The 25894-nt window shown below is 42.8% G+C and overlaps 1 protein-coding gene across 1 annotated transcript in view; it reads right to left on the reverse strand.

Annotated features, from left to right (window-relative positions):
• Positions 1-22753, reverse strand: part of kif19 (kinesin family member 19) — a 31225-nt gene extending 8472 nt beyond the window's left edge. The window contains exons 1-6 of the mRNA XM_019258628.2: positions 22290-22753; positions 21055-21135; positions 8731-8817; positions 4607-4717; positions 4424-4511; positions 3052-3188 (exon numbers count right to left, since the gene is read on the reverse strand). Of these exons, the coding sequence (XP_019114173.1) occupies positions 3052-3188; positions 4424-4511; positions 4607-4717; positions 8731-8817; positions 21055-21135; positions 22290-22328 (543 nt within the window). The 5' untranslated portion in view covers positions 22329-22753. The remainder of the gene's footprint in view (positions 1-3051; positions 3189-4423; positions 4512-4606; positions 4718-8730; positions 8818-21054; positions 21136-22289) is intronic.
• Positions 22754-25894: the final 3141 nt, after the last annotated feature.

Consider the following 25894-nt stretch of genomic DNA (forward strand, 5'->3'; position numbering starts at 1 on the left):
ACCCAAACCACTGAGGCTCCATGCCTAACCCTAACTGCTGACCACAGATCCTAACATCTTGTCTATATACCTGATTTTGAACATCAGATATCCTTGAACATAATGCCTCCCCAGACTGTTATCCTAATCTTATCCACTCTGGCTTCTTGCCTAAACCTAACCGCAGCGTCGAGATAATAAACCAACCCTAACATCTCTCTGTTATTCACACCCTTCTCTTCTCTGTGGTGACCGTACACTCCGGGTTATCTGGTTGATTGTAATAGCACTGTCTTTGGCTCTCAGCCCAGTCATCGGACAGCACAGGGATAGTCAACATGATAATCAATAAACCTAACCCTAATCCTAATCCTGCATCAAATTTCATGGCTATAGACTAACATTGCCCTTCTAAATGCTGGTATACAGTAGCTAAAAGGGTTTCTCCTTCCATTGAGGCTCCTAAATCCAGAATAAACACCAAAGGAAAGGCTGAGGGAGCGCTGCATGCATGTGAGCAGCAAAGAATAACTGAAGGTGGCTTTATTTATCCGCACAGAGTATATTTATACACACTCACTGTATGTGTTTCCGTGCATGTGTCTCGGGAGATTGTACATGTGAAAGAGAACGTGATTTGAACAAGACAAGGAGCAGATGTGTGCACGTCGCTCGGTCGGGTTGTAAAATGACGTTTAACCTCTTTGTGGCGCGGTGGCAACAGATTGCTCCTTGGAAACAGCAAACATGCACGTCACGCGCGGTCCTGTGTCAGGATTCATCCTGACGAGTTCAACACAGGTCAGAGAACATCCAGACTCCATGGTTGGCATTTTAATAGGGAAAATTTTCACTTCCTCCCACCCACAGCGCCGCTAAAGAGCCGGGCTTCAATAACATTGTCAATCACTGAACATAATGATAGCGTTCAGCACCGAAAACACATAATGTAATTTCAATGTCTGATGCAAACCCTTCTCCCGACGGGCAAAATTTGTACCAAACTGCTTACATTTCATTTCCAGTCCCAGATTTAATGTTCTTTTCCCGTTTGCTTTTTATACGAGGTCGCAGCCGTCATCTGCCTCTTTCTTTCTGCCTTTGCTCCATTTCTTCTCTCTCTATCTAAATATGCTTTTCTTTTAATCTCATTCCCTTTCCTGACACAACCAGTGCATTTTTGAACAAATATAACTCGCAGTGTCTTTGTATTCAGAGCGACTGGACACATTTCTCTGAATGAGGCAATTCATTTTCCAAGGTGAGAATATTTCCTGTATTTCTAAACAACCAAGCAGCCGCTATGAGCGAGGTGAAAAGTGTAAACAGATCACTTGAAAAGGCTTTTTTCAGAACTATGAATATCATATGCACTAAGAAATCTCTGCATACTAATTTCAAATTGACCAAAAGTCAAGAAAAGCCAATAATTACCTCTTTAAAAGGGGAATACGAAGTCACACCAGTGAGGCTCAGCTATCGGGAGTCAAATGAACCAACTCCATTGTGTCCACTGCTATTAAGGGCTTTGTCATTAAACACACAGTCTGAGCTGTACCTGCGTCTCAGTAATGAGGTCTGAAAGCCCAGCCAGCGGGCGCACAGAGAAACCGCCATCGTCAGCCTGCCGTCTTATCTGCGCCTCATCATCCGGCGACAAAGGCACAGATAATCACTCAGCCAGCAGGACCACGGATCACTCCACACCTAAAAAAGTACCGTGGGCCTATGTGCAAGGGCACCAACACACCTAGAGTAAGTTTGTGGCTGTGATGTGCTCCAAAACACAACTCCATCTAAAGTCACACGAAGCTGAAATAAGTAATCCCAACAAAGTTGTCAGTGATTCAGCGCTTTGCGTCGAATCACATTGCATCACGTCGTCTCACTCCAGCTCGTGGCTGCGCTTCAACATCGCGCACCTTCATGAGAGAGACTCATCAGTCAAGAGTCTGTGTTTGTACTCTCAAGAATGCAACGGAGCGGGCGAAAACAAAACAAAACAGGCTGTCATTAAATGTACTCGGAATATAAATCGAGAAAATGTTTGAGAGTTTCAAAGTGGTGCCGGCGTTTTTGTGCTCGCCGTTCTTTGCCTGTGGAGCAGGAAAGAAAGAAAATACCTAAAAAAAATAAATTAAAAAAAAGGCTGCACAGTGAAAGAAAAGAGCTCGAAATGAAAAGGCAAGCAGGACAAATGGTAAAGTGATAAATGGGTGAAATGATTACAGCCTTTCAGACGCGTCTGTCGCTAACTGCCTTCAGTGATATACAATATGGCAAAGCTGGAAAATGACCATCAATAAGGAACATGTGAATTAAAGCTGAAGGTTTAATGACAGCCTGCGTCGCCTTGTATTTCTCAAATAGGGTTATTTTAGCTTTTGCTGCTATTATTTTTCGATCCTGGTTCTGCCTCTTGAAAGGAAGTTTTTCCTTGTCACCAAATGTTTGCTCATGGTGAGAGCTGTCTCTGTTAATAACTTTATAAGGAGAACGGTCTAGACCTGCTTCTGTTTGAGAGGCGCCCTGAACTTATGTTACGATTTGGCCATGTATTAATAAAAGAGTTGGACTTCTTTTCGAGGTTACAGACACAAATAACAGTTTTGACTCAGCGAGGCGGCACCTCACAACGACGACAGAAAGGGCAAAAAGAGTGCTTCACGTAGGAAGTAAAAAAAAAGGCAACAAGACAAGATATAAATGAAAGATTAAAGTCTGTTCATCCGTGTCTGCCAGCTCAACTCAAATGCCAGGTTGAAGTAAAAGGACACCAGCGGTATCTGCCTGCGATTGGCATTAGCTAATAACCTCCGATCTTATCACCGTGAGCAGATGGTGGCGGAAAGAAGCACTTCTAATTTTGACGTCGACGGAAACAGAGACGGATGATTCAAATGTGAAGAAATCAGAAAAAAATCTTTCATGTCTGAGTAAGCCATCAAGTTAATGGATATAACATTTTGAGCCCCTCTGCGGGGGGTAATAATGAGATGCGTCATCGCCGCCGCGTTAACGAAATGTCTCTGTGAGCACGTTATGGGAATAAATGGAAGATGAAATTCTGACCTCCAGATAAGACATGGAGACGCTATACATCATGTCGTCGCTGGTCTCCTCGATGGCACGGAACAGGTCGTTGAGCGTTCGAACGTAGATGCCGGGCTCCTTGTCTGTCCCCAACATGGTGTATGTCTTCCCGCAACCTGTAAGCAGAAATATTCATGGTCTGTTAAAACTTATCAGGTCAGTGAAGATGAAAGACTCACAGCTTGTTAGATTATTTATCCAGAGATGTATATATTGTTACTTTTTGTTTTCTTTGTTTTTTTTAAAGCCAACAACATTTTATGGTTTTATAGTGGTATTGATTGACTTCTATACATTCTGTAAACTTTGAATTTGTTTTAAAAACCAGTGTCATTTCCAAACGGGGCTCCAGTCAGTATTAGTTCTATAAACAATGAGTTAATTGACTATGCATAATGTGAAAAGTGTCGCTTGTAGTCGCAAACTGCAGCTTCTCTCCATTTTAGTGTCTTTCAGCTCATTGTTTTCTTTTTTTATATGTGCTAACTTAGCTGCTTTTGGCTCGCTCTCATCAGCACTGTTCGCAAACCATGCTGTTTTCAGCAAAAAGTTACTATGAACACACTTGATGCTCAGCAGCAAACAAACAGACAGAGTCAACGGCCAGCTGGTGAAAAATATTGGAGGGTTTAGCGGCTTAAGAACCAACCGCTTCTGTCTTTTGAGATCAGAAACGAGAGAAGAAAACTGATTATTGGACTTCCATTCATGCAGGTGGCCCAGAAACATGACTTCAAATGAATGATAATGTTTCTCTGCGTCTCATTCATGTGTAAATATACACACCTGTTTTCCAAACCCACTAATGAGAGCTAAATGCTAAAGCTAAAGTGTTTGCTGTGTCCGTATGACTGACGGTTCAGGATGGGTGTTCATTTGTCCTTGGCTGGCCTGACTGCACTGTAGCACATGGTGCAAGCAAACACAGGAACACACACACACACACTATAAACCCCTGTGTTCACGTCAGGAGACAAAAGAGTTGTGAATCTCCGAGACAGATGGACCGACATAAGGCGGAAGAAGTCAGTGAGACAGACGGATAACTTGATGGGTAAATGGTGCTCAACGTGTCTTTGACAATCTGTCTCTGCCCACAGGAAACGTGGGAGGTAAAGCGTGACTCACTTTTTAATCAGACCTGCACTAAAATTAAAAAAACTGAACAGATAAGATGTCTCGTCCTTTTTCTTCCTGAGTGTGTGCTGACTCAGAAAGTGGCCAGCCAGAAATTATGCAGCGGAAAGCTAACACGTGTAACGGGTAGATGATACACCTTCATTCAGACGGAGAGTGTGTAGCTCACTTTGTGGGCTCTGTGCAACACACACACACACACACACACACAAACCTGTGGGTCCGTAGGCAAACACGGTGGCATTGTAGCCTGATATGAGGCCCTCGATCAGCCCTCTGGTTGTAGCTCGGTACACCTCCTCCTGCACAGGAAGAAGAAAATAAACTTTATTGTTGTGCCACATTCACGTTTCATTTAGTGTTTTTGGGGCCTTTTGACCTTTTACTCTCGACTGACCTGACTGGCTGAGTAGTCGAACGCCACGTCGAACATATACGTCTTCTCCCTGGAGCGGTTGGCACGCAGGATGTCGTCCGGGTCCTCCATGGGGTCCATCAGAACCACCATCTAATGATGAAGAGGAAGGCATAGACAGAAGTGAGCGTGTGTTAAGTCTTCAAGCCTGTTCTGGCATCTCAGCATCCAATTAACTTGACGACATGTCTCTCGTCAATCGCCGTTGAGATTTAAAATAATGAGCAAACGTTCCCTCGATTCAGCGAGTCGAAGTTCGGCTTGAAAATGTGGCTGAGGCAACTCGCGGAACGAAAAATTATAGCTTCACACGATCTACTCTCATCATTTACTGTTGCTTTAGATTATTACGTGTGTAGCTCCAAAAGGGAAATTAAAAAAGCAGGTACGGCGCACAGCTGGAGCCTCAGCTGGCACGGCTAACTAACACAAAACGCAGATGTCTCTGTCTGCTGCAGACGTCTGTTTAAATCAGGACATTCTGTCAGCTTCTGGCAGGTTTATCATCCCCAATTTATATTTAACACAAGTGAAAATGTTTCTTTTTGTGGTTAAGTTCACATTCAAACTACCACCACTATCCTTCTGACGCACTTCATTTGGTAGGCGACGTGTCCTGAGCTTATCGTAGCTGGTAGTTAATTGGTTATTGTGACACTCAAGATCAGCCTCACACCATTTATGTGTTATTTTCCTCCCTATATGAGCCAAATCATCATTTCACCAATTATTATTTTCCATTTGCGTCATATTAGTTCAGCTGCTCCACAATCACGCATCGCTGGTTGGAGAAAAGTGATAGTGACAGGGAGAAAGAAGAAGTTTTTGTCAAAATGAACCCAAATAATCAAAGTAAGTGCACTTTCCTAGTTTTCAGTCAGTATTTCATCTTCCAGCATTTTATAATTGAATAATTATAACAAATGTCAACGGCGGCTGTCTTCTCTAATGTATAACCGACTGTCCTTGTTACAGAAGCAGCCCCTGTTCTGATCAAGGACACTTCATAGTGCGTATGCATGTATGCAAATAGGAAACCACTCAAGCCATCTGCCATAGTCTGAATCCTGCTTATAGAACATAATGACCAAACCATCAGCCCACATGTCAAGGACATTCATACTGTAGCATCTGGAGGAGAGAGGCAGGTCGTTAAAACAGCGTGTTTGTGTATGTGACAGTGGATTCATGAGAACACTGTTTGACAGACGTCTGAACCACAATCGTCTGTAAATCACAGCTCTCTAAAAAGAGCGTTTCAGGGACGAATAATGATCATAAACAACACAGCGTGGCGTCGGAGGAAAATATTATAATGCTGCTGACAAATAACTGGATCAGAGTGGGCGCGACTCGCTTGACAGGTCGTACACAGCTCAAGGAAAATGATTCCTTTCAGAGTGTTCGTGGGTTTGAATCTTGTGCTATGCTTCTGGCTGCGAAGTCAACAATAACAAAGAAAAAAGGAAGGCCCTTGAGTTTATTTTAGATACGACTGTGGGGCTGCTGGGAGTTTGCCAGGTTTTTCAGCTGATCAGTCGGACCTGGAGAGTCCTCTGGGGCCTGTAACGCTGAAGCACCCGGCTTGTTTGATGACCCCCTCAACCACTGAGCCGCTCACTTTGAAGCCTCTCGATTGAAATTCAAGAGGAGAGATCGGGGAAGGGAGTAAAGATGGCGAGGTGGGAGAAATGAACGCCACACTGCTACTTTGTCCCTCGAGTTGACTCCTTTACCGGGCTCCAGATATGACTGGCTGTTTTTGCCCCCCCTCACAGGAGAAGAGTTTAATCTTTTTTGTGGTATTCATATGATGATATGAGAAGATGCATGACACGGGAGAGCACGTGAGGAGAAGAGAAGCACGTTGATGCCGCTCTCTTTCCGATCCCTCCTCTTCTTTCTCCCCATGCTCTTAACTTCCTGCTTCTCCTCTAACTTTTCTCTGCGCACCGTCCAACTTCAGTGACGTACGAGTTCTGATCGCGTTTCACAGGAAAGATATTGTGCACAAGGGAGCGCTTCTCTGGGTATCAGAAGCGCTTAAGGTCAGACGCACTTAAACCACTTAGTCTCGGCCAATCGAATGACCTTCAGCAGCAGCTGAGTTTAGTCAGAGGAATTTGTCAAAAAAAAAAAAAAATGGCAAAGGCACCGAGTGATGAGGATTCAGCTGTCGACACGAGGACGGAAGTTGGCAGTAGTAGTAGATCGTCCTGTCTCGTACAGTGCACCACGTGATGCTTGCATCACGGGAAAGTCATTTTGGATCTTTTATGGCTCACGTGACTTCTTTGATTAATTAGACTGAACTAAATCGAGTTGCAGAGTTTGTTAGCCACAGAGAGCTGAGTGACTGCATGTTTTGTAGGAACGCACTGTCAGACCTGTGACGACACAGAAAACACACTTGGAGCTGTGTTTCGTACACTTCATAAACACATAGGACTCAGTGCTCAATAAATAAAATTGGTGCTCATCTCTTAAATCACTGGCTGGCACTTACAGCCATCATTTGGGGAGCAGTAGCTGGTTTACAGTAAACCTCCACATCGCCTCTCACTCTCTGAAATGCTTAAATTGTGTTAAAAGGTTTTGTTGTCGGGAAACGTTCAAAGCAGTGACGTTAAAGCAGTTATGGCTCACACAGTCATTCCTCTGTGCTGCATCGAGACCATCATGAAGTCAGTATTTTATCTCCATAAAGTCACCTGGAGCAATTCTCATTTCTTTTACGCGACACCTAAGCGTGAGTCTGGCAGATGCTTTACGGTTCTTGGAGAAGCTTTGCTATAATGTGATAACTTTTCTGTGGTGTGAAGTGAACCTGAGATAGTTTATTCAGCTTAGTGTGAAGATCGCCTGTTACTGTATGCATCGATGGCGTGTTGCGTGCGTAATTGTGTGTCTTGAGAAAGCTGGCGGGCATGCAACAGTGCTCTTTCAGAATTGCATGTATAGCATGGTATCAAATAGTGTGTGCATCCATGCACAGTTCTGTCCGTGTGCATGCACTTGGGAAAATCATTAAAGGCCAAGGGTGTTGATAACACCTCTTGTCCCGTCTGTCATCTGTGTTTCTTGAGTTACAATGCCTTCCACGGCTCCACCCATGGACCTCCACACACAGCAGCTGCTGCTTGGGCACATTCTATACCACTAATTTTCTTAAAGTCTGCTGATAAGGCTGTAAGGTGCTGGCTCTAATGACTGTACGCTGTGTGGCAACATAAGACTGGATGTCTGAGCATGTGCATCGGGGTTTTGATGCTACTAATGAACTACACGCAACCCTCCCTGAGTTTAGACTCTGCCAACATAGGTGCCTTTCACAGTGGACTGTCCTCTGAGTTCATTTAAGAGGCTTCTGAGCAACACCTGAGGTGAAGCACGGGTCAGTCTTAGCTGCTGAGTGTTGACGTCCAGTGTACAAGAACAGGTTAAGGAGCATTTGGAAACATGACGGTCTCATGGAAACCATTAAATCTCCCACACATCCCCGCTCTCTTTCTCGCACAGTTGCATGGAAACATGTACTCACATACACATAGCAACTGAGAGAGCAGCATTTCATGTCCTCTGTAGACGAGCAAGTCCGCGCAAGCAGGGTGGTGAGTGGCACGACTGACCACGGGAGCTGAGGCCAGCGCACTCCCACGCAGTGTGTGTGTTTGGATGTATGCATGAGAGGAGGCATCGTCTGTTGTTTTTTTCGCACTCAAAACGTTCACGCGGTGGCAGCTCTCTTGCTCTCAGTTGAGACGGACCTGAGAAGAATTTTAATCTACAGGACATTTATTAATTGGGAATATTTTCTACTTTTCTTACTCTTTAACTAAGAAAGAAACAAAATATCTAATCAAGAAAACAGCTGATAGGTCAACTGACAAAGACAAACAACTGTTGCAGGTTGCAGTTCTTTGTGTTATGTCATAAGCTACAAGGTACATTCACCACACACAAGTGTTTTCTATGTTTGGATATGATTCATTTCCACACGGACTGACCGACCACATCACACAGCGGGATCCGAGCAGGCCCTATTGGAGATCAGCCGACCCGACCCGTCAGTCCGAAGCCTTAGAAAAGCTGATCGGCTTCCTCACCTTTTTTATTTGCTGTACTTGAATCGTGAATTCAGCGGGCTTGAAACTGGGCTGTGAGTCAGTGGACAGCTGCACAGCAACCGCTCTCTACAAACACAAGAGGCACAATACAACAAACACACACGACCTGATAAGATTAATAGAAATGTCTGACTGGTTCTGGTGTCGCTGTGAAATGAACAAAGTAGTGGGCAAGCTGTAACTATGACAATGATAATTAATTACTGAGATATTGGCTGCGACTCTGACAAGAAGACACAATGTTTCTCTTCAGTCGTGTAACCTTCTGAGGGTTGAAGTCAGTCTTTAGACAATAGTTTGATCAATTATCATTTGACAGTTCAAACAGAAAGAAGATAATAACCATGTATTTCCAAAACATCCACAATGGTGGTTATTTCTGTCTGACTTATTAGCTAGGAAAGAAGCAGGTGATTCACTGGTTTGGCTTGTTCGTCGTGATCTTTGAAGATCAGAATATTAGCAGACAAAACCAACTCCGGTCCAATTCAGTAACACAGACGGTGAGTCATGCCAAGGTCAGCTTTTCCACTGAGGTCTGAATCGGATCTTGATGCTCTCTATTGGGACCAATCTGCCCTATTTTTCATTGACTAATTCATGGCCGCCGCTAAAGGAGACGTCAGTTTTGACACGGGCGGGCCAGAAGCCTGAAGGACCCAAGAACAGCGCGAGAAGAAAAGGAAAGCAATTTCCTGGTCGACAGCCTCTGTAAACGCGGTGTCATTTTTAACAGTTTTAATCTCGCTGTCCACGTTCACAATGGACGTCACATGCTGGAGCCACTTTTCATTTGGATGCCGGGCTTGACTCAATTTAACGTGACCCCCCCCGCCCCCCGGGGGCTGACAAAACAAATGGTTAGAGCGTGAATTTACACACTGTGGCTATGACAAAAAAGAGACTCCTAAAATATTCATATGCACACTAAGATCAGCCAAAGTCAAAACAACAGCTTGCTTATGCGGCGACATGAAACCAATTAGCGTGATGGAGTTATCCAAATGCCATAAAAAGGGACGGGGTGCGATCAAGCACCCTTGCCCAGCGCCTTTCTTGGCTGATGGGTTTTCTAATCAACAGGACCTGCTGTTCTGGTCGTTAAAGCAGCAGGGTTGACTTGGTTGGCCATCTTGCTGATTATTGCGCTGCTAGCTCCCACCGCGGATCCATAATTCAAAGCCTGGATGTGGTACTGTTTCACAAGGCAGCCCTGCCCTGCCCTGCCCTGGTCGGTTCTCCCTGACTTGCTCCACTGTTGTGTGCCAAGTGACAAACGCTGCCAAGACGGCTAACAAAAGTCAGTGGCTGTGTAGACATCAAGCGCTTTTATGGGCACTGGTTTCATTACACCTAAATGGTGGCTCGGATCACTAATAAAATGACAAAAGAGCAATTGGAAATCTCAATCATATAAAGAGCTTACACTGATAGTGTAAGAACACACAGTGTTTGATTAGAAGTAAAATGAAGTGTTTTAGTGTCTTGTTCTGGTTAAGTATTTATCCCTATGATCATCACAAACAAGCTCCCATCTGGACTCATTGCCAGCAGGTGATACTGAAACTCAAGAAATATCCTTAGTGTAATTACCGGGAAGATAAAAAAGTCACAGCAGAGCTACAAATAAAGACAGATAAGATGAAGACAAGGGAAGCCAGAGTGGAGAATCTGAAACACCAGAAGGCAGCAGATGGAGAAGCAAACGTCCATCTTGGACAAAAACATGCAGATGGGCTTTAAATCAGAGCGATCGGACGGCGGCGCATCACACCACGACTACACACGTTTTATTGCTATCTAATAGCTTTGTGTGCTGTCTTTACTGCTCACGTTTCAAAAGGTTACAAGGTGACATCCCTCATGCATGTACTGGAGAGATTATGAGAAGGGCTTTCATCTGTTGTCCATGTTGTTGTTTTCCCCCCCAGAGACGGCAAACTCATTCAACCTTCATCTTCACGTGACATGTGTTGTTACCATGGAAGCACGTGTTTGCAACTACCTTGTGAATTTGTAATAAAACCGAGGGTCATAATCAAGTATCCTAGAAGAATCTGAATGTAGATCTGCATGGAAATACACAGTGGAAGTGACAGTGGAGTGGGCTGTGGGAGCATATTTTCTAAGCAACTGAAGCTCAACTTGAGACAAAATTACCTTTTATGTAATAGTAAAATGTTTGCAGTGAGCATCAATATGTTAACAGCATATAGATGAAGGCCACCTACGCTCTCCATTCAGTGTTGTGCAGATATCATGTATGTGTGTATGTGTGTGCGTGTGTGTGTGTGTGTGTGTGTGTGTGTGTGTGTGTGGACAGCTGGGCTGTCCCTGCATACATTTCACCATTTCCCTTCCCTTATCTTTTGGTTGCACAATGACATAACCCGCCCAGTCGCTTAACAGTGACATCTGCGCGCTGCGTGAAGAATACGGCGAAGAACAAAGGGATCAAGGTCACATAAAGAAAGCAATCAGGTCTAAGCGGTGACCTTTACGGGGCAACCTTTCAAGCTGCTCTTTCAGGAACGCAACCGAAGCTTTGGAAAGTCCAACAGGGCACAATTGCGGCTGGTTATCTGAGAGAAAACCTCGGAGCTGCCCTCTCTGCACCCCAACAATGCTACTGTATATCCCGTTTCAGGGGCTCTCGATGATCGGAGGTGTGTGTTGGATCACAGTGTACCTGATACAGGGTGCTTGATGGCAAGGCCCGCTCTTCATTTGAGGTTACATAAGATGTCGAGCTGCGGCTGTGACTAACGAATGTCAGTTCAGAGCGGTCAAACGAGTGTAGCTGAAATTCTGGTCCTTGCAACAGGCCTCCCAGTGTATAATGTGACGCAGCAAGTGGTCTTGAAAGATTTGGGTGAGAGAAATCAATTTTCTTTCCTTCTTTCTTTCCCTCATCATCTCGGTTTTAAGGGCATGTAACGCAGATGTATTATGGGATAGCGCGAGCACAGATGGTTACAAAGGAAAAGAGGAACAATACAGCAATTTGTCATCCATGAAAGCAATCCACTGAACTCCCGGATCTCAATTAAGTGTGAAGATGTGGAGGGTACAGCGTGTTCCTAATATTGTCATTTATATTGCCCGCAACATAAAACGATAAGAGATATCAAGTGTCAAAACCACAATCTAATCACACTTTTCTTAGTTGCTTGTGTTATGGATATTTTAAATGCATTTAATAGCTCACAAACTAACTAGAAAACAGAGCCAGACCCCCCCTTGGCGGACGTAATTAGGCTGATTAGCAGCAAAGCTACTACTTATCCACTTTGTGCCATCGCAAACAACAAACATCCAAGGGTGTGCCAACTGGCAGGAGAGTTCAGCAGACGGATGCCAGAGCCTGGCTAACGCTGCCGAGTAGGAAAGGTCAGAGGTAGCCTTGAGGCCAAAGGCCGGAGTTCGACAATGACACACAAACTAGGACAATTAGCAATTACCTAGACAACAACACACAGCCGTCCACACACACACACACACACGTGCGCTGCAAAGACTCGAGTTACAGCCTTGTGGCCTTTGTGGGTCACAATCGAGCCACAGGTTGGTTATTTGAGTGCCAGAGGAACGACTGAAGAGTACAGAGGACAGGGGAAGCTGTGCCTCTGGTATGAAAGAATGAGGTCAAAGATGGAAACGTCAGGGTTAAACTCAAGTCAAGTGGAAACCTGTCTAGCTCGTATGTGTCTTTCTTCAAAATATTTGTGTACGCTTGCTACAGAATGAAATATGATACATAACATTCAGTTACAAGTCCACACTGTGTTGATGCACGTCCTTCTAGCAAATCTAGCCGTGCGTCCAAACAATAACGACTTATCGGCGTCCTGTAGAGCCGCGGCCTGCAACGAGTACGAACGCTCGACGGTTTGACCGGAGTAGCTGCGTGAGTCCGCTTCAAACATCTGAACCGGGGTAATTGCTGCCTTCGGATGAAACATGCGAGGTTGTAGCTCCGACATGGAAGTCATTATTTTTGACGTTCAGGTGGTTTAAGACGTGAGAACACTGTTGCTAGGCGACTGACAGCATAAAAAAAAGAAAAAAAAAAAGTGGTCGACAATGAACGAGAATGAATGAATTACAAAAGAGGGAGGCTTGCCTTTTGCTGATTAATAAAATAAATATGGGCTCTTTTTAAAAAAAGAAAACATCAGCTTATGTCACAGCTCATAAATCTGGAGCTACAGTTACAAATACATGATTAAATTAATCAAAAGCAGCTGCAGGAGTCACACAAATAGCTGAATGATGACAGTAGCACATTTGCAGGGTTAGAAAATGATTCATGGTTCCTGTTTTATTAAACAGTAGTGATATATAACAGAAGAAAATCAGGGGAAAACACGTACTTTAGTATTTCCAGTACTTTTTGGTAATGTATCAACCCAGCATCTTTCCATTGTAATGATTTACTGTATCATATAGCCCCTCTCTGTTACATATAACAGCTAAAAGGCAGAAGAAAAGGTGTTGAACCTTTGTTAAGTAATGCCCTTTGTACGATCTTTTCAGAAGGACACAGCGGCAAGCTGTGCGAGGATCCATTTAGTACCGTGTCAAGTTAACTTCACGCCTGTGTCCGCGTGTAATGACATCACTAATAGCAGAACGGTGCTAAACAGCGTGCTATTTTCAGGCGTTTTAGCCCATTTCGCTTCCATCAGACATTATAGAGGAGGAGATGTGGTCTGTGTGAGACACAAAGGCAGCCATTAGTGTTTCCAAGTAGCTTCAAGTCACAATATGAACTTTCCACGGGCTTTTAGAAACACACCGTAATGTGTTTCTGATGAAAGAATAATGTGGGGTAAAGACAGATAGACTAAGAGACGTGCGAGGCTGTAAAGCTCGAAAGACAAAATTGTCGGATGGATGAAAAATAGACACACAAAGTGGGTTTCGAGTATGCGGCGTGCTCAGAGTGAAGTGTCCTTTAAACATGTCAACATGCATCTAAAATCTGCTTCATTCTGCTGATATATTTGAGCGTGCAGGGGTTGGTGAGCCCAGACAGCAAAACAAACATTAGAAAAATATTTTTCTTTCTCTTTGTGAAGTTTAATTGGCAGTCGTGTCCCAAGTTTGTTTACGATTTGGCTAGATTAGCATTTGGCAGGTTTAATGTGATTGTGATTGATTAATGCTGAAAACTGTGATTTCCACGCAAGTTGAAGAACATTTGAACACTGGAGATAATGAAAATATGAAAATGTGTGTTCCTTAAATGATGAGCTGTGTGTCACATCTGCTCCAGCTGTTGCTTATAAACAGTCAAATCAGCAAAAAACTACCATCCCATTGTTTTCAGAACGACATGCAAATGTCACTTTCACCTCGCACGGTACCTTTGCCTCGTCACTAACCTTCTACAACTCTCCTGAGCCCGCCCCGGGAAGTCACACCTCACAACTGTGAAAAGCTCCTGTTTGTTTAACCTCAGCGGTGGATGTACTTTAGGGTTTTCTGTTATGCTGCCACCTCATATACATCATCTAATGTGAGCTTTTACATGTTTTATGTAGCTTTTGTTTAAATCTCTCTCTGTGCTCTGTGGCTACAAGATAACTAGGGACAACAGAGTTAAGTCAAAGTGTTACTTTGCCGACGTTAGAGTCCGTACTGCTCACTTCATAAACATGTTAATCGCACGTTTGTGTGGATTTTTCATAAAATTGTACGTTTAAAACCAAAGGTGACACTAAACCACAACAACAAAGCAATGCTGTGATGCTGCTTTCCAAAGATGACTCAGCTTTTTTCTGATCTGCCATATCGTGGATAAGGTAGGCTTAGGTAACACTGCCGCTTTGGTACCGACACATCTTTAACCGGCGTTGTCATTTTCTGGAAATGCAGTCTCATAGATGAGTCTTGGCAGACAAACAACATGTTGTTATGACTGGAGCGTTACATCCTCAGAGACGCAGTCCCTCTGGTTCCTTAAAACCCAAGACATATGGAAGATGTTTTCTCCGTAAACGCCCTACAATCTCAAGCTGCCATCCGGTCTGTCCTCTGTGCCACATCTTCTCTCTCTGGTCCACTCTGTCTCTTACCCTCTGTGTTCTCAATAAATTGCTATTGTTTAGCTCTCATCTGGTTCAATTTGTCAGCGTCTTAACTCTAAGTAGATTCCGAGAGGACGATTTGGTGTTGATGCGCGGCTTTAGCTGTTGCGAGAATCAACTTGTGACCTATTAACTAGGTTACAAAGGGACCCGGCCCTGCCGGTCTTTCTGGCCATGCGCCCAATAAAGACGGCACATGGATGGCCCTGCGGCTGGCCTGCACTTCCTGCTTGTGTAAGAGGTATTAAGTGGCCACGAAGCAAGCAGGGGAACATTGTACCCCTGATTCTGTTACACAGAACACAGTGTACACAGACACGGCGGAGCATGCGCAGCACCAAAGGATGTCCTCTTATCACATTTTTGTTTTCTTGGAATGGAAAAGATGTTGTGCTTGTGTAACCTGTAACATAATTAGTTGATGAAGTTGCAGTAAACGCCCGTCGGGCAGTTCCCTCTTTTTTCTTCTCCCCCCCTTGGACTCAAGAATGACTCAGAAGACGCTGAAGCGCACAGCATGGTGTGAATAATTTTCATCTGCTCCACTGTGTTCTTTATTATGTAACAGTTGGATTGTATAATACTATTGTTTTAATCAAACTGTATCATGAACTTATTATGATGTGAGAGGTGTCTCCTGGTCCTCATGGCAAAGGCCTTGCCGTACCCCCACAGGGTTTGTGTTTACTCGAGTAGTAAAGCTGAAGAACTAAACAGCAGGGCCACAGCATCTAGTCTCCTTCAGAGGGCTGCTTGTGTTGAGCTGCCACGCCCTGCCGTCTCCTTGAGATTAGGAGTGGAAGGGCAAAGAGGGAATCGAGAGGGATCACATACAACATGCACGGAGCCACCTGCAGTAGCCCTTGTTGTAAAAGAGACTCGAGGGAGGGGAAGAGAGAGTGTCAGAAAAGTGAAGATAATCCACTTCCTGAGGTCTATTGACTTATTAACCCAGCTTTGCATAAAAAGTAGGACTACCTTGAAGTCTGCCACCAAAAATAAACTGGTCTGTGCTCTTGGTTCATTTGTACATCTCTCCGGCGTGTCACCGATACCATTTCAGGTTCAGGCTCTCTCTTCTGGCTCGGCCTGTGTGTGGAGGTTAAATCTTCACAGCTTAAAAAGGACATGGCTATTTGTAGTTCCTTTCCCTCTCTTGTTTGTCCCTGAAGCTATTCAAACACTCTGCCTCGTAAAAAAAAAAAAAAAACGGCCCTGTGTGGACAGATTGTGCCCTTTTTCACTCTAGATTTTTTAACCAGGCTGTTATGCCAATGGGTGACGGTGGAGGAGAGAAGGGTGTACGAACACAGAGACAATGAGGGAACATTTTAATGCTAATTTTGAGCACTCTCAGGCTATTAGAAGGCTTTCTCCAAATTAAATCAAGGGAACAGGTGCATTTTTTAATTTCAAAAATTGATCTAGCTACCTGAACACCGCTGCTTAGTCACTGCGTTTCCTAAGGAACATATGATCTTTGTACTGTGTTCGACAGCATTGCAAATGTAGCGTGGAGCACAAAGCCTTTCATACTCGCAGCAGTTTGCTGCAGTTCTGCAACTACAGTGCAGCCTCAATTGCTGAAGGCAATTTGAATCTCCTTTCACTGACAGACTTGGTAGAGGGTGGCGGAAACTCTACACTGAGCACTTGAGGTGAGGCGCTTTGTGCTCCACAAAGGCAGAAAATTTGCCAATTCATGGTATACTGTAATCAAGTAGACTTGTACTTGGACCACGCTGAATGCTGCTTATTGTTTTAAAAGGACTTGACCTTTACAAAAAGGAACCGAGAGGCAGAGTGGTACTTTTTGTTTGGGCTGACATTTTCTCTCTCGTGGGTGGACGAATGAACGAACCACCTGGGTTCAGCTGGAGTTCTTTCTTTTCAGGTGAAACACGTGAAGGAACATATGGTAGGAAAGTCTTTCTGCGAGTCTTTCAAGTCCTCCATTACCTGCACACAACAGAATCCTCAGCCTTTAAAAAGGTGACCAGGATGGCCACCATCAATACATTGAGTGATATGTTTTATTGCTACTACACTTACAGTCCACCTCTAATGGCATCGACAGAGCTGCCAACAATCAAGATGAGCAAATGCTCCAGCAACCAACGCCGTATTTATAACAACCCGACCAAAGACGGGGGCTTCTTCCCCTGCTGCTTCTCCACTGTACCACTGAGGAACGGGAATATAAAAAAAACAAACAATGGCCCTGACCTTGTCTAGGTGTCTCCATGGAGACGAGGCCTCACTATAAAGCACTCCCCACTGTGTGCGACTGACAGGCCAGCCCTGCCAAAGACGTGCCAAACTAGTTCGGGGGCTAAGTAAGACACATCCTGCAAGGTGTAAACACATTTCTCTCACGCGACGCTTACATCTACATGCATTTACTGCACCGACTCAACCACACGCTGGCAAGAAAACAGCGTATTGTTCAGCGTACGGCTGATTTGCATTAGTTATCCTATCTCACGTACTGTATGCTCTAAATTCCTACCATGTGTGCGGCCTCCGAGGCCACTTACTTTGTAAGTAATTGGTGGTGAGATAAAATGCTCCTCTCAGGTGTCTCGTTGATGAGGCTGAGCGACCATCTTTATCCCTCGGGGGATAAAACCTCTTAAGGAGGGGTGATATCACTCCTCAGTCTTTTACGCTAATGTGAGATGGGAACGAGTGTCCCACCGAGGCTAATTCAGAGGTGCTAATATTTTGGTTTATTGACTACACTTTTTTCAAAGTTTCCTTTCAGCGGAAATTATCAACAGAAATTCACGAAAATGTATTCCTGCAGGAAACTTGCTTGAGACAGGTTATTATTACAGCGGCGACAATATATATTTTTTGTAATTAAAGTTATATAACAGTATCACTGAGTCATAATTCAGTTAAATGCTGAAACCTAAACGTACCGGCAGATTCTAGGATGATCAGCAACAACATTCATGATTGCCTGTTTCTAAACTGTAGGCTGATTTGTTTCACTGGTTGGGCCGGTTTATTAATTTGGCCAGACCTGCGTCATTAAGAAGCCGGTCTCAACACCATGAGGGTTTTTTTTAGATTAAATTCCAGTGGCATCATCCTTTGTTACTCAGATACAACAACCACTTTTCTATGATGTCATAATCACATGACCTTGACTGGATAAAAAGAGCTCAACCTGCGCATTTTAATATCTCGTTCATTCATGAATCCACCTCGCTCACTATAGTACAACTCTGACCTGTGTACTACTCACTCAAGGACAAGGAAAAGCCCATTGAGCGTAACAGGCAACAGGTGGTCCATGAAAGGCGGCGGCCGGATCCGCTGAGGCTGTCAGTGGGGGGGATGAGTAAAGCCCGAGAGACAGAAGACAGACAGAGAGAGAGAGAGAGAGAGCAGGTGGCAGAAGGCTTAACCTGAGCTAAAACCCATCCAATGAGCTCATCTCAGCGGGCTTAGCTCAGCCACGAGTTGTCTGCTTTCTGCCAGGAAAGCCAGATCTGGGCACTCCCGTACAGTCAGTCCAGTCAGTCACCAGGACGCGACTAATCTGTCTGAGCGCTACGGTCGTCACCTTTCTGTCTGTGTCGCAAAAACAAAGTGATCAGCACGGGGTGTATTTGTGGAAAGGGATATGTGGTACGTTTCTGTACACATTTGACAGTTACAGGTGAACTCGCCATTTCCCGTAATCTTACGACATCCCGGCGTTCTTGTGACCATCCTAAAAATATCCAATCTATGTATGTCAGCGCAATGCAGTAAGCCTTTCTCTCGGGACGCATGTAAACATCAGATTCCCGCAATCTCACTGTCACAACAACAAGTGTGTATTGTACAGTAAGCTCTGCTAATCCTTTGCTGTGACTGTGCCTGAGCGGACCTCACGTAACCCCGCAGAGACCATACAGCGGATCTGTCAGATTGTAACTCCATCCACTGACATAACACGGTACGAACTGTTATGAGCTATTTGGGAGTAAAATCAACACTCGCTGCTGGTGACACACCACCACTAGCTGAGGTTTGGTGTGAGCCGGAGACAATAACAAAGCCTTGTTATGTTGTTGGCTGTGTCAGCACCGTATCTACCTGCCTACTGCTATGCTCTAATCCCTTGTGTCCAAGCCTATTTTAATCATGTCATGGCAGGCAGAAGTGCTGATGTTGTCTTCAAGACTTGGTGTAATTGAATTACTTCTTAGAAGGCAAACAAACAAAGTCGGTTCCCAGCATTGTGGATTATCTGTTTTCTTTATTTATGGATATGTCTAGAATAAATTCTTCATGAGCATGAAAACACCATCCCTGCATGAATATAAAGTTTCCCTGCAGCACTGGTCAAGCCTGAGTCACCCACCATGCCGGCTCTTCTGGCCTTTCGTCTTGATTAATTAAGAAAAGCTGCCCACCACCAGCATGCCCAGCGCTACTGCCTCAATCAGCCTACACTGAGCGAGGCGACGCCTCAGCAGGTTCCCGGTCACGATGCTCATTATCATTTGCACTATGTTCATCATCATCATCATCATCATCATCGCCATCGTCACACACTCACCGCTGGTGCTGCTAAACGGTCTCCTAAGGGGACCGGGGCGAAAGCTAAGGCTGCAGGGCCCCTCGTGGAGCTCCGTGCTCGTCCTTCTTGTACGAGAAGTCACATGGCAACCGCATCATTACGTGCTGGGCCCAGTGGTCCTGCTCTGAGGACAGTGTCCTCCGCGGGGAAAACGCCTTTGTTATGTGGTAGCAATCCAAGTCCAGTTATTTTAGATTTTGTTATCACTAGGATAAATAAATTGAAAGACTAGCTCTCTGCTCTTGTGCACAACCAATCTACATAATGTTCAGTGAGGAAGATGGAAAGTACAATTAGCATAATGGCTCCATTGAAAAACTGTTTACTTGCCAAATAAATCAGAGTGCCATCTCATATCGAGTAAGAAGAAAAAAACAAATAAAACATGAGAGGAAACAGAATGAGAAGAGGCATAATATTAATATTATCTGTTCCAATGTCAACATATTAGATGACTGAAATATACAGTATGTTCAAATTTATTGATAAATCTACTATTTTTGATTATTATTTGATAGTCCGCATCTATCAAAAAATACCCAGTGCAACTGAAAAAGCCTTTGGAACTTTATTGTAGCAAATGTTTGCTGACATTTGCTAATTAATTCTCGTTTAATCGCCTTATCGATCCAGCTGTAATAGCAACAGGGATGAGGTTAACTAACAGTCCTCAAATCAGCTTATGGGCTGTGACATATGGGTGGAAATTCAGTTATACAGCGGCTGCGACAGTGATGTCTGATATGAAACTGAATAAAATATGAGTGAAGGCTGGTGTGGAGGCTGTATGAATGAAGTAGGTGTGGTCTTTAGGGAGGCATGTCATCGTCAAAAGACTGATCTGACAAGATTTCTGATGGGAACCCGTTGCATTGTGGGTGATGTAGGCGTCGTTTTTTGACAAGAAAGAAGAATGCGTGGAGTAAAAAGAACAATATCCCTTGTTCTGTTTAAAAAAAGAGAGTTTGACGATGTTATACAAGTCCAATGCTCCATTTTCCTCTGGCCTATCTCAGCTGGCATTGGGCGAGAGGCGGGCTACGCCCTGGACAAGTCACAAGTTTGATGGAGGACTCTTTGAAACTAACCAGAAATCATTTCTAACTGCCCTAGGTGTAACTCTTTATCATTCAGTGTCAGACAGACACATTAAGAGGCTGAATTACCATCGACACAAATGTTAAAAGTGGTTACACTGATCTGCAGTTGTTGATTGTCTTATTAAACCGCAGGCATTCATTACGGCGAAGCTTTCAGCCGCCTGCCTATGAAAGAATTTCACCCTTTCTATTAGTCGTTAGAAAGGTCGCTCTCTTCGCTACAGGTCTGACTCATCCGGCATTCATTTAAAAATGAAATGAGACATTGGAGCTTCACAAACAAGCCGGTTCTCGAGAAGTAGCTGTCAGCTTGACCGAGGTCCCTGCAGATACTTTATCTGTGTAGCCTCACGACTAGGCTACAGGAAGAGGGTTCTGAACCGGAGACAACGAGACCTCTCTCTCTCTCTCTTAGGAGCACACACGCTGACCCCATCGCTCACTCACAGCGCATGCATAGTGTATGCGCACAGAGGTAAACAGGTTACTGACACACACACACACAGGTAGAGTAAAGGGGTGGCCATCTCACCTGGTCGTCCACTCGGTGGGCCACGATCGCAGCCGCCTCCTCCTGCTCAGCATCGCTGAGGGGTCGGATCCTCAATGCAACCTGTCGGCAAAAACAAGTTTATTTAGTCGTACTTGAATTTAAAATTAAACACAAGGATATTCAATTATTAAAGATGAGAAGGAACAGCATGCATGAGCCCAAATTCATGGAGCTCAGAGGCTCCAAACCAAACCCAATTCTGCATGAATTTCACATGCTTGTTTCCAGCCCTGCACAGGTGTGTGTCAGGTAACCCCGCTTCCTGTCCAGGTATGTAAAACAAGTGGATAAACGGATCGAGTCTCTGATTTAAGCACACATTTTAATGTCGAAACAAGTTAAGAGCGGTGACATTTTCCCACAGCAGCACAGATCTCAAACGTGAAACAGATACCTGTAGTTTGAGTAGCTTTCCCTTATGAACGCCGGATAGCATTTGGCAAACACTAAACCACTGATCGAGCGCCGTATCATCGCATAAACACACTCATACGCCGGTGCACTGTTGTCGTTTTACTCCCTTCTTTCCGTGAAAACATCCAAGACGTCAGAAGAAACGGACGACAACAATCACAGCAGTGGTGTCATGTACCCACAGGGCTGGCGTGCAGGATAACCCACATGCATGCGATTAGCAGCTCTGCAGCATTTTGGAAGGTGTTCTTTAATAAGCTCTGCTCATGTAACACTGTTCCACCTAAAAAAAAAAAAGGGAATAACAAGGTGCTCTCTCTCTCTTTCTCTCTGTCTCTGTGTAGAAAGTGTATTACACGCTTTGGAAAAGGCAGAGGCAACTGAAAACAGCCACTTTAATTATTCAGATGTACTGTAGGCTGCAGAGCACGGTGCAAGGCAGTGGAGATCTTCACATATTCACTTTTTTAAAAAGGAAAACATGTTGTCATTTAAAAACAAACAGACAAATTTAAACATTTAAGCAGTTTACACCAAGTGTTGTGCCATAAAACATATATATATATACATATATAAAGGTGTTAAGTCATAGATAATAGTGATATTGTGTGGGTAAATAATTAGAAACATCATTTGAATATATATAAATAAACTTCATAACAACAACATTACAGGTGTCAGTTGGATTACAGGTGTTCCTAATAAAGTGGCCACTAAAGTGTAAGCATGTTACTGACTACCAACAACAGATTTAGTGATTTAAATTGATTTTAAAAAACATTCAAATAATAATAACTCACAGTTAGTTGGTGGTCCTTTGACTCCCCCGTGTCCTTCATGGTCACTTCGGAGTCCGAGTGCAGGATAGTAATGAGCGTCAACAGCAGACGGGACACTGGACCATCCTCTTGTCTGTTGTTGTTGTTGTTGTCGGTACCTGCATGTCCTCGAAAATAAACACACACACCTGTACCTACACCTCACACACACACACACTCTCTCTCTCTCTCTCTCTCTCTCCGAGCAAAAGCAGCTACAACTACCGACAACTAACCGAGCTCTGCGTTACTCTCAGTCCGAGTCCCAGCGAGTCTATGTCGGGCTTCTTTTTTTAAAAGTGTCGTCGACGGTTAGCCGGTTAAAATAATTTAAAATAAAGACCCCTAAACAAACAAACAAGCAGCAGCAGCAGCAACAACAGTCCACCTGCTACCTCCACTTCCCTGTCCGTCCTCTCTGTGTGAGGGTGTGTGTGTGTGTGTGTGTGCGTACGTGTTGCCCCTGGAGATCAACGGCGAGCTAACCGACCGTTACAACGAAAACTAGCCAGTTAGCTCATTTTCCACTTCGTTTTTTCAAAAAAATAAACCCTAAAAATGAATAAAATCACCTTGTTTTTGTCTTATTTGTTTCATAATGTGTTTTTATATATTTTTTTATTTTGTTAAATGTTGTTTTTTTTCCTCCGTCACACGCCGCATAGCTTAGACTAGGCCAACGGTTAACGGTTGGTTGTTTTTATGTTTTTTAAACGTTTCAAAGTGTTTCATGTTAATCTGAAAAAATATATATATATATTATTATTTTTCTGTTGGAGTCAGTAACAGTTTGACTTTTTCAACACTGTGCTGACATCTGCTGGAAAAATTCAATATTACACTCCTTTAAAAAAAATAATATAACACATATCAGTCTGTTTTAAAGGTTTTTATTAACAAAAACAAACCAAAACAAATCAAAATCAAATAAAAACATGTTCACAGATCTACTGAGAACCTTCACAGACATATTTTCCCCCAAAGAACAAACAAAGAAATAAAGAATTCAGTCATACTAGTTCACATTGTACAATAGTAACATAGCACCAGCATAGTTACATGATAGTATAATAAGGATCTAAAGGGAAAAGCATGCAAACAGAAAAGCAAAAATAAAACTTAGATGTGACAGACTTTGTAATCTTACATATAAATAAAGTTCTAGTTATAAGTGTTGTGACAGGTTATTGGTTGAAAATATCTGCATTAATATTCATTAAAGATAGATAGTAATTAACTATTAAGAGACTTAAAATAATCATAATTGAATTGAGTTGAATAATCAACTTCAATTAAAAATAGCTTAAATGATGGTGATGAATCTTGAAATTTACATTTATGGATGTGAAATTTCCCTAATAAAATATAAAGGTTGACAATAATACATAGTTTATTTTCTTTGTATTCAAAATACATAATGTTTTTTCCCTCAATGCTGATTTTATGTTTTGTTTTACACAGTATAAAGTTCTCAAGTTCTTCCCAAAATGTGCTACTATACGGGCAACCATAAAATAAATGAGTTACATTTTCAGGTTCGGTTTGTTATCGATGTCAAGGAATGTTGATATATATGCTTTAGATGGGTATATCTTATGTAGTATTTTTAAATGTAATTCTCTGATTTTATTTGTGATCACAGACATCTTCTATGTGCTCGAAGCTCAAAAGCCATTTTGTCACTGATGACTGATTGAAGTGTTGTGCATGAACTGTGACGATAGTAAATGTTAGATCAAAGATACACTCCAGAAAAAACAACAACAACAACAAAAAAACTCTGTTTTGATCAGTATTTCATATATGATATGTTTTTTATGGTTTAGAATCTATGAATATACAAATTATTACCACTTAATAAACTGCTGTACACAAAATGTGTCATGCTCAGTGTATGTGAGGCTTCAAATCTCCACATCACACTTGTGTGTGTGGGCTGCATATTGGACCACGATTGGCACCAGCTAGCTGTGATTTCAGAAATCATGCTTGCAAATATATGTTTTTTTTATGGTTTAGAATCTATGAATATACTAATTATTATTCATATATTATATATTAATAATCATGCTCGTAAATATATGTTTTTTTAACTCGCACAGCTACTTTCCCCATCACCAGATGACATGATTCATTTTTGAAGAAGTATTAAGTCGGACAGGCGGATAAATAATGTCATTATAAAAGATAAACAGGCACTTTGGGGATTCATTTCCACTCAAATTAGTGCCGGACTTCAGTAAATGTACTTTCCACCACTGCCAGGCAACCAGGACACTCAAGAGACAGCACATAACTCCCCATCAAACCACATTTTGTAGTTATAATTCATTGTACAGATCAAACAAACCAGACATAACTTATTAGTTAACTTCAGAGAGGTACCAGCAGGTGGATAGACAGAGCCAGGCTGTTTCCTCATTTACAAACTTAATGCTATGCTGTCTCCTATCTCTGTCTTCTCTATCTATTTCCCTTCCTACCCAGCATCCTTATATATTACCACCTGACCTTCCACAAATGGAATAGACGACATGATCAATCAATTGTTAAGGAAGTAATAACAGATTAATCAATAACAAACATAATCTATGGTCCCAGCCTTGCAGAACAAATCAACATCCGTGTGGAACAAACACATTAATATTGATCATTTAGCGGATACTTAACAACAGCTATCAAGTTTTACAAGATTAATTAACACACGGTGGTTGGCTCGGTGTTTGGAGTAAACATTTAGATGCAGACAGGGATGTTAGCTGGTGATAATCCAGGAGGATGTGTGATATAATACAGTGTACAGACAGTAAAATAAGAAGGCTGATCATCGTTTTGAATCATAATCATGGTGGATGCTTGATTGAACCTCTTATGGGGTTATATCAGCACAGACAAAATGAATCAGCAATAATATAAAACCCACTCTTAATGCAGGCACGTCCATTTATTTTTCACTTTGCAGCTGATCAGCTCTGATAAGTCGTTTTTTAAACGACTGCACTACATTAATTATGATGTGAGTGAGATTTTTTATGTTTGGGGTTCGTGTCTTTAAAACATCTTTTAAGACTTCAGGGGGCGTTAAGTGCTCTTTGGTGTTGATGGTGATATTTATTTTTTTATTTCAACGCAACAATAAAGTGAAGACACGTGAAGTTGTACTCAAAACTGATTTATTTATTCAACTCACGATTAGACCCTGAAGTTTAAGGTCACACACAAGAAAATTAAGCACAACTCTCGGTGCCTGTACAATGTAACATGCTGAAAGAAAAGAAAAAAAAAGACACTTAAGAAAATAATTATTAAACAAAAGGTGTGTGTATTAAAATCCCTACAAAAAAAAAAGTTAGTCGATACATACATGTACTGTTTGGATGGGTTGAATTGATGAAAATAATTACCTGAATATTCTCATTAATCGTGGTTAGAGCAGCACAGCTTCCCCCCAGAAACTGTATTTATTTTTTATTTATTTTTGTATTAGCTGGATTAGATTAGGCAGAGGACATGTGTCAATGGCCCTTTTAGAAAGTACAAAAAACAAACCGTGATCCTATGTGACGTCGCCACGCAAAAACTAGAAA

The sequence above is a fragment of the Larimichthys crocea genome, chromosome XVI, assembly GCF_000972845.2.
Source record: "Larimichthys crocea isolate SSNF chromosome XVI, L_crocea_2.0, whole genome shotgun sequence".
In the NCBI taxonomy this organism is placed as follows: Eukaryota; Metazoa; Chordata; class Actinopteri; family Sciaenidae; genus Larimichthys; species Larimichthys crocea.